The sequence below is a fragment of the Artemia sp. Qi Xiang Cuo genome, chromosome 18, assembly GCF_049724085.1.
Source record: "Artemia sp. Qi Xiang Cuo chromosome 18, ASM4972408v1, whole genome shotgun sequence".
Taxonomy (NCBI): Eukaryota; Metazoa; Arthropoda; class Branchiopoda; order Anostraca; family Artemiidae; genus Artemia; species Artemia sp. Qi Xiang Cuo.
This window is the reverse complement of record NC_142811.1, coordinates 16,669,822-16,682,811: the sequence shown is the minus strand read 5'-3', so window position 1 is coordinate 16,682,811 and position 12,990 is coordinate 16,669,822. Positions and strand designations below refer to the sequence as shown.

At 34.1% G+C, this 12,990-nt stretch overlaps 1 protein-coding gene across 1 annotated transcript in view; it reads left to right on the top strand.

Moving 5' to 3' along the window:
- Positions 1-12,990, top strand: part of LOC148941252 (sodium/calcium exchanger 3-like) — a 90,670-nt gene that overhangs the window by 25,670 nt on the left and 52,010 nt on the right. The window contains exons 5-6 of the mRNA XM_089103813.1: positions 6,142-6,263; positions 8,458-8,644. Coding sequence (XP_088959939.1) covers positions 6,142-6,263; positions 8,458-8,644 — 309 coding nt within the window. The remainder of the gene's footprint in view (positions 1-6,141; positions 6,264-8,457; positions 8,645-12,990) is intronic.

Genomic DNA, 12,990 nt, shown 5'->3' with positions numbered 1-12,990 from the left:
AAAATCTTCGAACTTTTGGGCATTGATGAAATCCAAGAAAAATGCTGGACTCCCCCTTTCCAGTTTGAGTTCCAGAGGGGTCTTGGTTGCGGCCACGCCATTTCTGCTTCGGCTTCAGTCTTGATTGAAGCTGATGAATCAAAGGAGTCTATTGTTATGTTCTACATGACGTCTGCCGTACCTACGAATCACTTCTCCATGACCAACTCGTTCTGGATATGGAAAATAGAGGTGTACAGAAGGACATCCTACTACCCATTAAAGACATGTACGACCTCCTACAGACTGAACTCCTATTTCCTAGCCATGGTCGAGCCCTCACTGAATATACACCAGACGTGATGCTGTCCTACCAAGGGAATCCTGCAGTCCCAGTAAAAACGGGTGCTCGACAAGGATCAGTCATATCTCCTTGTGCCTTTAATAATTATATTATTGAACCACAGTCTACTATCGAGACAACATGCATAGCTCGGGGGATAGATGTTACAATGATAGCCTACGCCGATGACATTCTGAACCCCAGCCGCACAGTCGCAGGTACAGAGACCACCTTCCCCACACTACAATCAAATTACAGTCGCATTGGCCTTGAATTTAACCCGCAGAAGTCGGATATTTTTCTGTTAAACTGGTGCCAAGAAGAGGTCTCGTCTGTGAGAACTGTCTGTAGCCCCTGTCTCGAAAATTATTTACCTTGGTTTACCAATTGGAAAGGATCTCAAAACTACCCGCTCCCTTCTTATTGATCATCTCTGGAAACGCCTGGCTTTTGCTTACAGTAGAATAGTCTCATCTAAAATCTGTTTCAACCGCTTAATTCTGGCTCGACTTTATAACGCAGTATCCCTTCCCCATTTCCTGTATCTAAGCCCGTTTTGGAGAATTTTTCCCGAGCCAGAGAAAAGAAAGCTCAGATCGGCGTTTTTTAAGTATGCGAAGTTCTTGTTGCGGCTCCCGCCGGGGACAAGAAATTCGTACCTTGTTAACAATTTTAAAATTGAGGACCCGATGGCAGCTATAATTGTGCAAATTAAACGGTACAACGAGAAAGTTTCTTCCCACCCTTGGTACCGTTTGCTAAGGCAGTAAATTGCTGTCCATTCAATTTTTCTTGCACATCTCTTATCATATTTAGTCGTTTTACCGTCTTTTGTCATATTTAGACTAGTTGATTGAGTCCGTTGATTTTGAATTGAAGTTATCAAGTATTTTGCTGTAGGTTAGGTCAGTTAATTTGAAGTTATCAATCATATTGCTTATGTTTCTTTAGTACTTGAGAGTTTAAAAAGCAAAATTTCTTACGTACCTGCAGTGCAGTGTATAATTGAGTTTTTGCTTCTCGTCTTTGTAATTTGTTCGATTATGTGTAATGTGTTGTAATTTGTTTTTTGTGTTTCTTTTTTTTTTTTTTAGTGATACTCCGTCTTTTGTACCTTTTTTTGACGGGTAATAAATAAATAAAAAAATAAAATAAATAAATTAATAAAAATACAGCACACGCTGTAGAAAGAACAAACGAAAACCGAAAGGAAAGCGCACTTTCAACAAAATTTTACTGTATTTAGAGATAAAAACTTTAATGGGTAAATTTAAACGGTGACCGAATTTGACCGAATTTTTTATCTTGGTCTATAAGCTCAGTGGTTTTACCCAGTTATGCCGTTATTTTACGGATAGAGCCACAATTTTTAATTCGTTAAAAAAGAACATAAAAATACTGGCATAGACCGAAATCTCAATCCCAGTTGGCAAAAAGCAGCGGTTTTACCGATTCGCGCAACGATCTTTGGACGGTGCCACAATTTTCCGTGCGGTTACATAAAGTACATTGAAATATGTACATGGCATCTTCCAAAATTCCGACACTCGTCGGTAAATGCAGAGGTTTTACCGACCGGAAACAATGGGAGAAAGCCTCATTCGGTAGCAACTAGTACCAGCTACTTGCAAGGTGGTGAGGTCTGATTTAAGCGTTGCAACAGATCAGGCGGCTCGTAGATTATGAGCTATTGGTAGTAAGGAAAGCAGCGTCCACCCAAGGGACCAAAATATCAATTCCTAACTTCGCAAATTACGTCAGTTGGGTGATTGATCAGGTGCAAAAGAACAAAAGAACAGATTGTGTAAAAGATTGAACAAATTGTACAGATTGAACAGATTGAACAAAATGCAAAAGAACAAAAGAACAGATTGTGCAAAAGATTTAACAGATTGTGCAACAGATTGAACAAAAGTGCAAAAGAACAGATTAATGGAAGGGTAGAGTAGAGTAGAGTATTTTTATTTATAACACATACATAAATAAATGTCACAAAACAGCGCACATGCCTGGTGGCATACTTTAGCGCTGAAAATATTGCCAACGAAAATACACAGCCATTTTCTAACTAAATTACTAAATTACAGCCATTTTCTAACTAAATTACTGAAGGACTTGCATATGTGGAGTTTAAGAACGAATGGAGTAAAAACAAAGTGCTTGGGATGCATGAATATATTTGACAAATACTATCGTAAACAGCACAATGCCAATTTTCACAGAAACAGTGAGCCTAAGTGGATTTTAGCCACTGAGATGGTTTTTTGCAACCTATTGGCCGCATCAGCACCTAAAAAAAAAAAAAAAAAAAAAAAAAAAAAAAAAATCAAACATCCCGTGAATTACTACCAAACAGAACTCTGGAAGTTTTAGAAAAGGAAGGTGTAAGCAAAGAAGCTCTTATGTTTCAAAGCTATGATCATGCAAGTAATATACCTGGTATTCGACAGTGTATCCAGGAACACATAACGCAAACTGAGAATACAAGTATGCTACTTTCGATTCAAGGCTCGTAGAGAGAATCTCATCTTGAATCACACCTGCAGCAACAATCCCACAGTCTGAAAAATATTTGAAACCTTACAGAAGAGGCACTTCTTCTTTACGGGTATAACGAAATGAGTTTTTGTTTAAAAACGAGCACTTGAAAGAGATGAATCGGCACTGAAGTGAAGGAATCTGGCATTATCAAAATGGACATGCAGGTCAAAGACTTTGACAGCGTTGCGTACTAGCATTGACACCATTGTTGAATTTTTTGAACAGTTAATATAACAGAACGAGGACAGGATAATAAAACAAAACGACCAAGTTCTTACCGCCACGTTACCTGTGTTGGTTTTATTCTGACGCTTATGCTCATGATCCAAATCATATTCAAGACAAAGGTTCTTGTAGAAAAGCTTCAGGCTGAACAGCTGAGTTTTCTGACTACAAACAGAAGTCTCAGGCCGTCACGCAAAATATTGGATGCTCTCGTCTGTGACCCGGATCAGATAAATAAGCAAATTGAGGCTTCAAAAGCAGCAGTGGAAAAATTTTGTTCAATAGCAAAGACGAGTTCCGACTTAAACACCATCTTAAATGTGCTGCCTGCTAGTTATTAATAGGCAATTTCTAATTTTGGAGCAGAACAAAAGGATTATTTGAAATCGTTCTATGCTAAGGAGCTCTGTGGCACCCTCAGAGCCTTAATGAACGGCTTGGATGATGCAGTCCACGATAACTTCTCTTTTCTGGAGCCAGCGTACCAAAGTCTACTAAGCAAACAGACCACAGCTATGAATGCCTTTCCGAAGTCACAAAAGAAGTTTCAAAGAAATAGCCTCGATCTTACGGAACTCTTATTAAAGCTAAAGGCCTTCAAATTTTTTTAACCAGAACTGAGGTTGCAAGCAATAAGGTCATTGATAACACCATCATTGAGGTTGGAGAACAGTTGTTAAAGTTCCCCGTCCCCCCTCAAACCTTTTGGCTTGTAATTCCCATGAGTCCTACTACTATCAGAATATATTTTAGTGTATTTAATTAAGAAAAAGCCCGTTTTGAAAATTGAAGAGAAAAAAAATCTTTCTTAAAAAGGTATTTTTCACGGCTCATATATCCCAATATGTTTTTCATTAAAGTTATGGGGTGGGGAGAGTTGAGAATAGAAAATTTTTCCAAATAATATACCAAATTATATAAACAAAGAAATAATAGAAGGTAATATTTTTTTTCCAATGATTTTATCAAAATCTTTGTCTAGTGAAAAAGTCCGAATATAAGAAATTAATGAATCATGGCAACCTCTTCCTTCTGTATAGGCTAGTTTCCTGCAATCAGAACGAACAGGAGATTTCCATAGCGGATATATATGCTACAATAACTAATCTCTTTAAATGAACAATAATTGTTTATGTAAATATTAATTTTATCTCAGAAACGGCTCCATAGTTTTTTGGAGAATTGACCCCCTGCTATTTTCTGGCCTCAAAAAAACCATTTAGATAGGTCACAAGTTCAAGAAAATTCGTTTAAAAACTTAATTTTGGAGAGAAAAAAATATACGAGTGATGTTGTATTATGAGAACATTTCAAGAGCAGAAATTACATTATTTCCACCCCAATTGTTGACGTATCGTTTTTAGTATCTATGACGCATGCAAAAATACAGAAGATGAAAAATTGTTTTGCAGAAAATTACTGTTGAATAAATAACGTGTTATTTTAGGGTCTGTAAATGATATAAGGAGGAAATAATGTTTAATACTTGTACCTACCGCAGGTGCGAAATTACACAAAATGACAGAAGACTCTGAACAGCTAATGAAAAAGACATGGAACAAGACAGAGCCACAAATCATATTAAATTGCAAACGAAAACGCAACTTTAAACCAAAGAATAACACGATAATTATGCTATTATGGAGTTTAGATATATACAGAAAATTACGGTTGAATAAGGAATGTATTAAGCAGGAAGGAGGAATTGAATTCACGACAGATATTCTTAATTCAATTGTTGTTGCTTAATTCACACCTCATGACTTAAAATAAAAGGATATTAAATATATATACTCCCTTTAAACGGGCAACTGTGAATTTATTTAAAACATTTTCTTGTCAAAACTATATGTCTTCTTAGTAATTTTCTCGAGGATGGTTGCATCGAGCCTAACCTGAAGCCATGACATCAAGTAGAAGTTCACATTATCTGCATTAGAAGACAAGCGACAACGATAATCAAAACTAAGGGTCCTTGTTATCTTAGCTCTATGTTCTATGGATTTTTCAAAAAGTATTTGATAGCTAGGATTTTCAAATACATGGCTGCTTAAAGTAGAACATTACAGAGTTTAGATTTATGAAAAAACTTGAAGAACGTTTTCGATTTTTCTTTTGCTACTGTAGAAAAGCAGTTTATAGCAGGTATATTATTTTCTGGTCTTGAAGATGGTAAAAGTATCATATTAATGTTAAAAACTCCAACTATTTCGGCACTTGAGGAAAGGAGATAACAAATTCAAGGTGAAATTGATTCGAAACTCTTTTTTCTTTTTAACTGGACGAAAGTTTTAGCATCAATATTAAGACAGGTGCAAAGGCTAAGCACCTGTCGTTAATTTTGAATTGAAAATCAAGTATTTTGCAGTAGGCATCAAGACATGGCTAATTGTAGATGAAGCTAAGACAAATAGTCCAAGTAATTGAGAGGCAAATGTTTAAAAGGCACGGGTAAATGGCGGGAGTAAGTATGACTCTTATTGGACAAATACTTGTCTCTCAAATCACTTTGACACATAAAAAGGGCACTATACCTTTCAATTTAAAATAAAATGAGACCCATCTGAATTTAATTCGACCACCCATTCCATAAAAAACCTTATATGCTTGGTTTTTGGTTTCAAAACAACCCAGCATCGATGAACCCATATAGCCTGACCCCACAAAACCCAGCCACAACATAACTTAATCCAAGCAAGCCATCCTAACTTAACTAAACAAAAGTTCGTGTAATACTAAAACTACAGATTCTGGCTCTGGTATCCCTGAGGGATCGATATAGGTTCCAACACTATTTACTATCCATGTAAATTATCTATTTTATATAATTCATGATCATCTATTGCACCCAGAGTCATCTATTAAGATGACTCTGTAAGAGTCATCTATTGCACCCAGGGCCGTCCGTAAACGGGGAGAGGGGAATAGATTCTTTTGGTTCCACTTGTTACCAGTTCCTTTTTGGGAGTCCTTTTGTGTAATAGGTCTTTTTGAGTGAAAGTCTTTCCTCCAACAAATTTTATTGCCTTCTTTCGAAAAAAGACTAATTTCAGGAGAAGGTTTTTTCAAAGCAAACAATTGGAAAATTCAGACGCAATATAGATTAGAGGGTAAGCCACAGCTTGGTGAAGTAACGAGATTGCAGATCCGAATCAAGGAAAATAGAGAATTTAAGGTGAGTCTTCATTGATAGGAATATTTCCTTCAGTAATTTGTTGTTTTTTTTATTTCTACAAAAAAGTAAAAATTACCGTTTTGATATACTACTAGATTTGAAACTTGATTAATTTTGCTTAATTTGTTGATTAATCGTTTATATAACTGCATATAGGTTTTGTGGAAAAATTATGACAATGAAGATCAGTTACAAGATTGTTTTTAAACTGGATTTGTTGATTAAAAAAATTTAGTGTTGGATATCACTGTAGTGGCTTCACTATCCCTTTCGTAGATTCTCTTCGATGGCTCGGTATTTTTATTACTAATAGTCTTCCGAGCTTGCGCCAGCGCACAGTCTCAGATATTAATATGAAATGGTTCAAAATTGTATTATTCGTATTTGCGAAATCAGAAAAAAGCTTGGTGAGCCGGCCAAGTGGTTTGCAACTGTCCCATCTCACAGGTATTACTTAATTTATATACAAATTATTACTTAATCTATTATTTATATACAGTGGACTTAAATGATTATCTTATGTAAGATTTCTAAAAAAGGGGGCGGGGGGTTGATGAAATTTGTGAAAATAAGGCATTTTTTTTCTTCTAATAACTGGTGGAATAGATGTGATTGTTTCAGGGGCGGATCCAGGATTTTTTCGGGGAGGGGGTGCAAAATAGGTTGATCCCATAAACTTACGTTAGGAGCATGTTTAATTAATGCAAACTTGCATTAATTAGATAAATTAAACTACTTTAGACTACGTTAGGTGGGCGCCCCCCTCGGTAAATTATATATATATATATATATATATATATATATATATATATATATATATATATATATATATATATATATATATATATATATATATATATATATATATATATATATATATGTATATATATATATATATATATATATATATATATATATATATATATATATATGTGTATATATATATATATATATATATATATATATATATATATATATATATATATATATATATATATATATATATATATATATATATATATATCTCGGCGCGTACAAACAGCTCCTCTCATTTGATCTGCCATTAGCGGTCCAATTACTCTGGAACACGTATTTTGGCAGAAAGTTTCTCAAAATGCCTTTAAAACCAACTCGAGACTTCGAAACCTACTTATATATATATATATATATATATATATATATATATATATATATATATATATATATATATATATATATATATATATATATATATATATATATATATATATATATATATATATATATATATATATATATATATATATATATATATATATATATATATATATATATATATATATATATATATTAATAAGAGTAAAATTAGAATATTAAAAACAACTAAAAAAATCTTTTTCTAACGCACTCAAAAGTAAAATAAAAATTTTTGTTCTCGGAAGAAATCTATAATTTTCAGGATTAGGAATGAAAGAGTTGGACAATCTTTACCAAGGCTGTATCTAGGGGGTAGGAAGCCAGGTTTGATCCCCTCCTCCCTCTAATTTTTATCCGGCTCATGAAAAAGTAAGAAAATGTGCATAAACAAATTTTAGTACGTTCTATACCACCTCCCCCCCCCCTACCCTTTAATAATCCTTGATACAGCCGTGATCTTGACTTAAAAGTTCGGGAAAAGTTGTAATTTATGCCATGAACTCTCAATATTTACACTTCTAGTATTCAGAAATACAAACACTACATAATTTAGGTTTGTCTGGATAACAAGAAAAAAGGTCAATTTTCAATTTTTACTGCATTTAGAGATATGCCGTTTTTATTTTTCCCATTTTTCTTTTGTTCAGTCTCCAAGATAATAATATAATGCCATAATTCAGTCTTGGCTTACTTTTCAAGAATCTCAACTTTTGCGAATAACTATTGTTTTTCCGCCGATATATACACTTAGCTAGTTTTGATAAACGTCTAAAGCTTGTTGATAATACTGTTTGCTGCAATAAAATGGATTAAATGCACCTGACAACACCACCTGTCCAAAATATATACCCCAAATTTGTTTTAAAGACAAAACATCAACAAAAAAAATCGGTTATACTAATGTTCTACTTAGATGAAGAATATTAGGTAAAGGGTGTCTCATACAAGCACCTTCTTTTCTTTTCTTACTAATCAAAAATCTAAGTACTGCTTTGTTATTGAATTTTTTTTTCTCAAGAACCATGTTGACGCAATTTTAAAGAAGACAAATCATTCTCTGAATTATGGAATTAAACTATGGTTTAATCAGTTCAAGGATTCTTTTACCTTAAAAGGAGAAGATGAAAGATTGAACATTGGTAAGGCAGTACTGAGACTTCTAAATGTTCCTTGGAAAATATTTGCTGCGTTTGTGCCACCAGAAGGTAAGGCATAGATTTATATATTATTTTTGTGAAATTAACTTCTTCATATTCCTATTATTTTAAAGACAAATGTAGCTGAATCAAGAAAAATTAATGAAAATACTTGTCATTTAACGTGATTGAATATAATCTCCATCTTCGTGAGATTATAGGGTCCACCAGAAAGATAAACCATAGATTCATGTGTTATTTTTACAAAATTAAATTCTTCTTATTCCTCTTATTTCAACGAAAAATAAATCTATCATCAAGGAGAATAAATTAAAAATTATTGTCATTTAACATGACTGAAGCTAATCTTCTTTTATATGAGATTGTAAGGTCTACCTGAAAGGTAAACCATAGATTCATATATTATTTTTACAATATTAAATTATTCTTATTCCGTTCTTTAAAAGAAAAATAAGGCTATTATCAAGGGAAACAAATGAAAAATAATGCCATTAAATGTGATCCAAGATGCTATCTTTCTTCCATGGCTTACCCACCAGAAAGGTAAGCCATAGATTCATATATTATTTTTACAAAATTAGGTTCTTCATGTTCCTGTTATCTTAAAGAAAATGTAACAAGGAAAATAAATGGAAATAATTTGTCATTTAACATGATTGAAGATAATCTCCTTCTTAATGAGGTTGAAAGACCAACCAGAGGGTAAGCTACAGATGAATATATTATAATTGCAAAAATATCTTCTCCCTATTCCCATAATTTGATTCATACTCAAGCTAGTACTAATGGATGTAAATGAAAAACTTTTTCATGCAACATGATTAAATATCATCTTCTTCTTCATAGAACTGTAAGAATTTTGGATAACTTATACAGACCCTTACACCTCTTATGCAAAATTCAAATATTCTATGAAATGGTCTTTCAAGTTTTTTCACAATCTCAGAAATTTCCTATAATATACATACTGGAAACTAATTATCAACAATTTATATACTTGAGATATGGGAAACTTACAGTTTTTAGGAAAGGCAATGCATCCCCAAACTTTTAATTGCCCTGAAACAAACTTTCTCTGATTATTGTTTACCTACAACCAATACACCTACAACCAATTACCTACAACCAATAGGTTGTAGGTAATTAGGTTGTAGGTTGTTTACCTACAACCAATTACCTACAACCAATAGGAGCTCCAAAAAATGTTGATAAGAGACAAGGATTTACTGAGAACTTAGGATACAAGATGCACATAGGGTAGTACTTTCAGGACAGTAGCAGCTGTATTGGCTCTTAGTCACTTTATCTTAAAAGATGTGTGATATCTCACAATTTATGTTTAAAAGCTTTGTATTAAGAACTATGTCATCCATTTTTTCTGTGTCTTTAAAAATATTGGGCTAAAATTGCTTGTTTCAAATCATTTTATTATGGAGTACCTAATTTTAGATCATAAGAATATGACACCCCCCCCCCAAAAAAAAAGAAACACAAAGAGGGAAAATATATCGAAACTATATTTTCTATAACTCCTTGGGAAGGCATGGAGGTTTTGAGCCCTACTCATGTTAATTTCTGCTCTTTATGAGTTTGACTCGATTATTTATTGTAATTTATGTTTGTTTTGAGTTTCATTTATTTATCGATGCTGATTTGTGGTAGTTTGACGCTTGGTGGATTGTTTTATTTTATTTTTGCTCATTTTTGGTCTAATGGAGTTGTTTAATTTTTTTGAAAAACATATTTTGTGCAAAAAGTTTTTTAATTAATTTCTTTTTTTCTTATATTGAAGTAGTCTTTTTAGGGAAAAAGAAAATAATAGTTTAATTCTTTTCGTTTTTTTAAGACTTTATAGTTTGGCGTGCTATTTGTATGCTGGAGAAAAATTTTCAGAAATTTTGAACAAAATACACCCTTTTAAAGATCTGGACACGAATAGTAGTGTTTAAGTTAGTTTCATACCTCCTCTAGTTGACCTGAAATAGAAAACTTGATACCATTCGGCAAAAAATCTGTTTAATTTCTTTTATAGCTTGGATACACTTGCTATTTTTATTTGGTTAAATTTTAAGAGCAGAAGTAGCCCCGAAAGTTTGAACATAATTCCCTCAGTCGTTCTTGTGACACTGCTGAGACGCCTTATTGGGAATTAGCATTAACACAGATGCGTTTTGATTTAATCTTAAGGTAATATTTAGTTTTTAAACATAATGGACAAATGGGAGAGTGGGCGTTGGAGGGGGATTAGTTGCCCTCCAATCAATTTCAACTATTAAAAATGGCATTATCCCTTTCTATTTTCAAACGAATGAGTCGTTTTCAAAGTTTCTACAACAACTCCTTTGATACAAAGTGCCCTGGTCTAAAAAAAGAAAATACTTTGTACCCACATCAATGTTTACTATGAAAATGTCAAGCCTTCTAATCACTTTTGACTAGTACAAAGGGCACTAGCCCTTTCAATTTCCAATCGAATGAGCCCTTTTTGAGTTTTTACGACAACTGTTTCTATAAAAACCTTATATGCCCCCAGGGCATAAATTACAACCCTTGTCCTGAGGGATGCGAGGGAGTTGTCATCCTCAAAGATCTAATTTCCAGAACTTTCAACTACCTTGAAAAAATGGCTAGCTCAAAATTTTGATTGGATGTGTTTTTGGAAATGGTGGGCGTGAGAGGGGCGTTAGTTGCTCTCCAATCACTTTCAACTATTAAAAAAGGCACTAGCCTTTTCAATTTCCAATCGAACGATCCCTTTTGAAGTTTCTACCACAACGATCTCTACAAAAACCTTATATGCCCCCAGGGCATAACTTACAACCGTTGCCTTAAGGGCTGGGGGGTTGTCATCCTCTAAAACCTAATTTCCAGAACTTTCAACTACGTTGAGCAAAATTGCTTTCGGAAAATTTTGATTGGATATGTTTGGGGAAATGGTGGGCGTGAGAAAGAGGTTAGTTGCCCTCCAATCACTTCCGACTATTAAAAAGGGCACTAGCCTTTTCAATTTCCAGTCGAACGATCCGTTTTTGGAGTTTCTACAACAATACTTTCTATAAAAACCTTATATAGCCCCAGGGCATAACTTACAACCCTTGCCCCGAGGGCTCTGAGGGGGTTGTCCTCAAAGACCTAATTTCCAGAACTTTCAACTACGTTGAACAAAATGGCTATCTTAAAATTTTGATTGGGTGTGTTTGGGAGAATGTTGGGCGTGAGAGGGGGGTTAGTTGCCCTCCAATCACTTTTGACTATAGAAAAGGCACTAGCCCTTTCAATTTCCAACTGAATGAGCCCTTTTTGAATTTTCTACGACAACACTTTCTATAAGAACCTTATATGCCCCCAGGGAAAAACCTTCAACCCTTGCCCTGAAGGCTGTGGGGGAGGTTTCTTACTCAAAGGCACAATTTCCGGACCTTTCAACAACGTTGAACAAATGGCTATCTCAAAATTTTGATTTGATGTGTTTGATTGAGCCCCTTTTGAAGTTTTTGCCACAACACTATCTATTAAAACCTTATATGCCCCCAGGGCATAACTTACAACATTTGCCCTGGGGGCTCTGGGGGTTTTGTCATCCTCAAATACATAATTTACAGAACTTTCAACTACTTTGAACAAAATGGCTATCTCTAAACTTTGATTGAATGTGTTTGGGGAAAGGGTTGGCATGAGAGGGGGGTTAGTAGCTCTCCATTCACTTTCGACTATTAAAAAGGCACTAGCCCTTTCAATTTCCAATCAAATTAGCCCTTTTTGAACTATCTATGACAAAATGTGGTAAAGCTTTCTAATTTAGTTAATTATGAATTTAGTAAAAATATATTAAGACGCAAATACAAATTTTAGAAATAAAACTTTTTATTAAGATAAGGAAGATATCTTGCCAGGTTTTGCTTAACGGGAAATTGAGAAATTACCACTTCCTAGCTATTGCATCGATTGGTTAAATAGAAAGGGGTGGTTCAAAAAAATGTATAAAAGATACATTTTATAGGAAGGGGCAGATTTTAGAGTGTTACTAATTTTATGCCGGACCGACCTCTGGTCCGTTCTTCTTTGAAACACCTTGGAATCCTGTCGGATCATTGTAAGTATCTGTATCTTATTATATATTAAAGTAGTTTCTGAGACTTGTGGTCTATTTGGGACAGCCAGTCCCAGTAGAATATCTATATCTGGAATTAATATATGTTAATTGAATAAAAGTATTGTATTTTAGACAACCTCTCTACGATCTACCTTTAGCCCCTCGAATATACCCAGTCGGTACGCCTCATTAGTTCGGTCATAGCCTAAGGCACGACCGGATAATTTATCTCCCCTATAAAGGGAGAATTAAGGCATCTACGACTACACCACCCGAATACCATAAAATACACTTTACAACA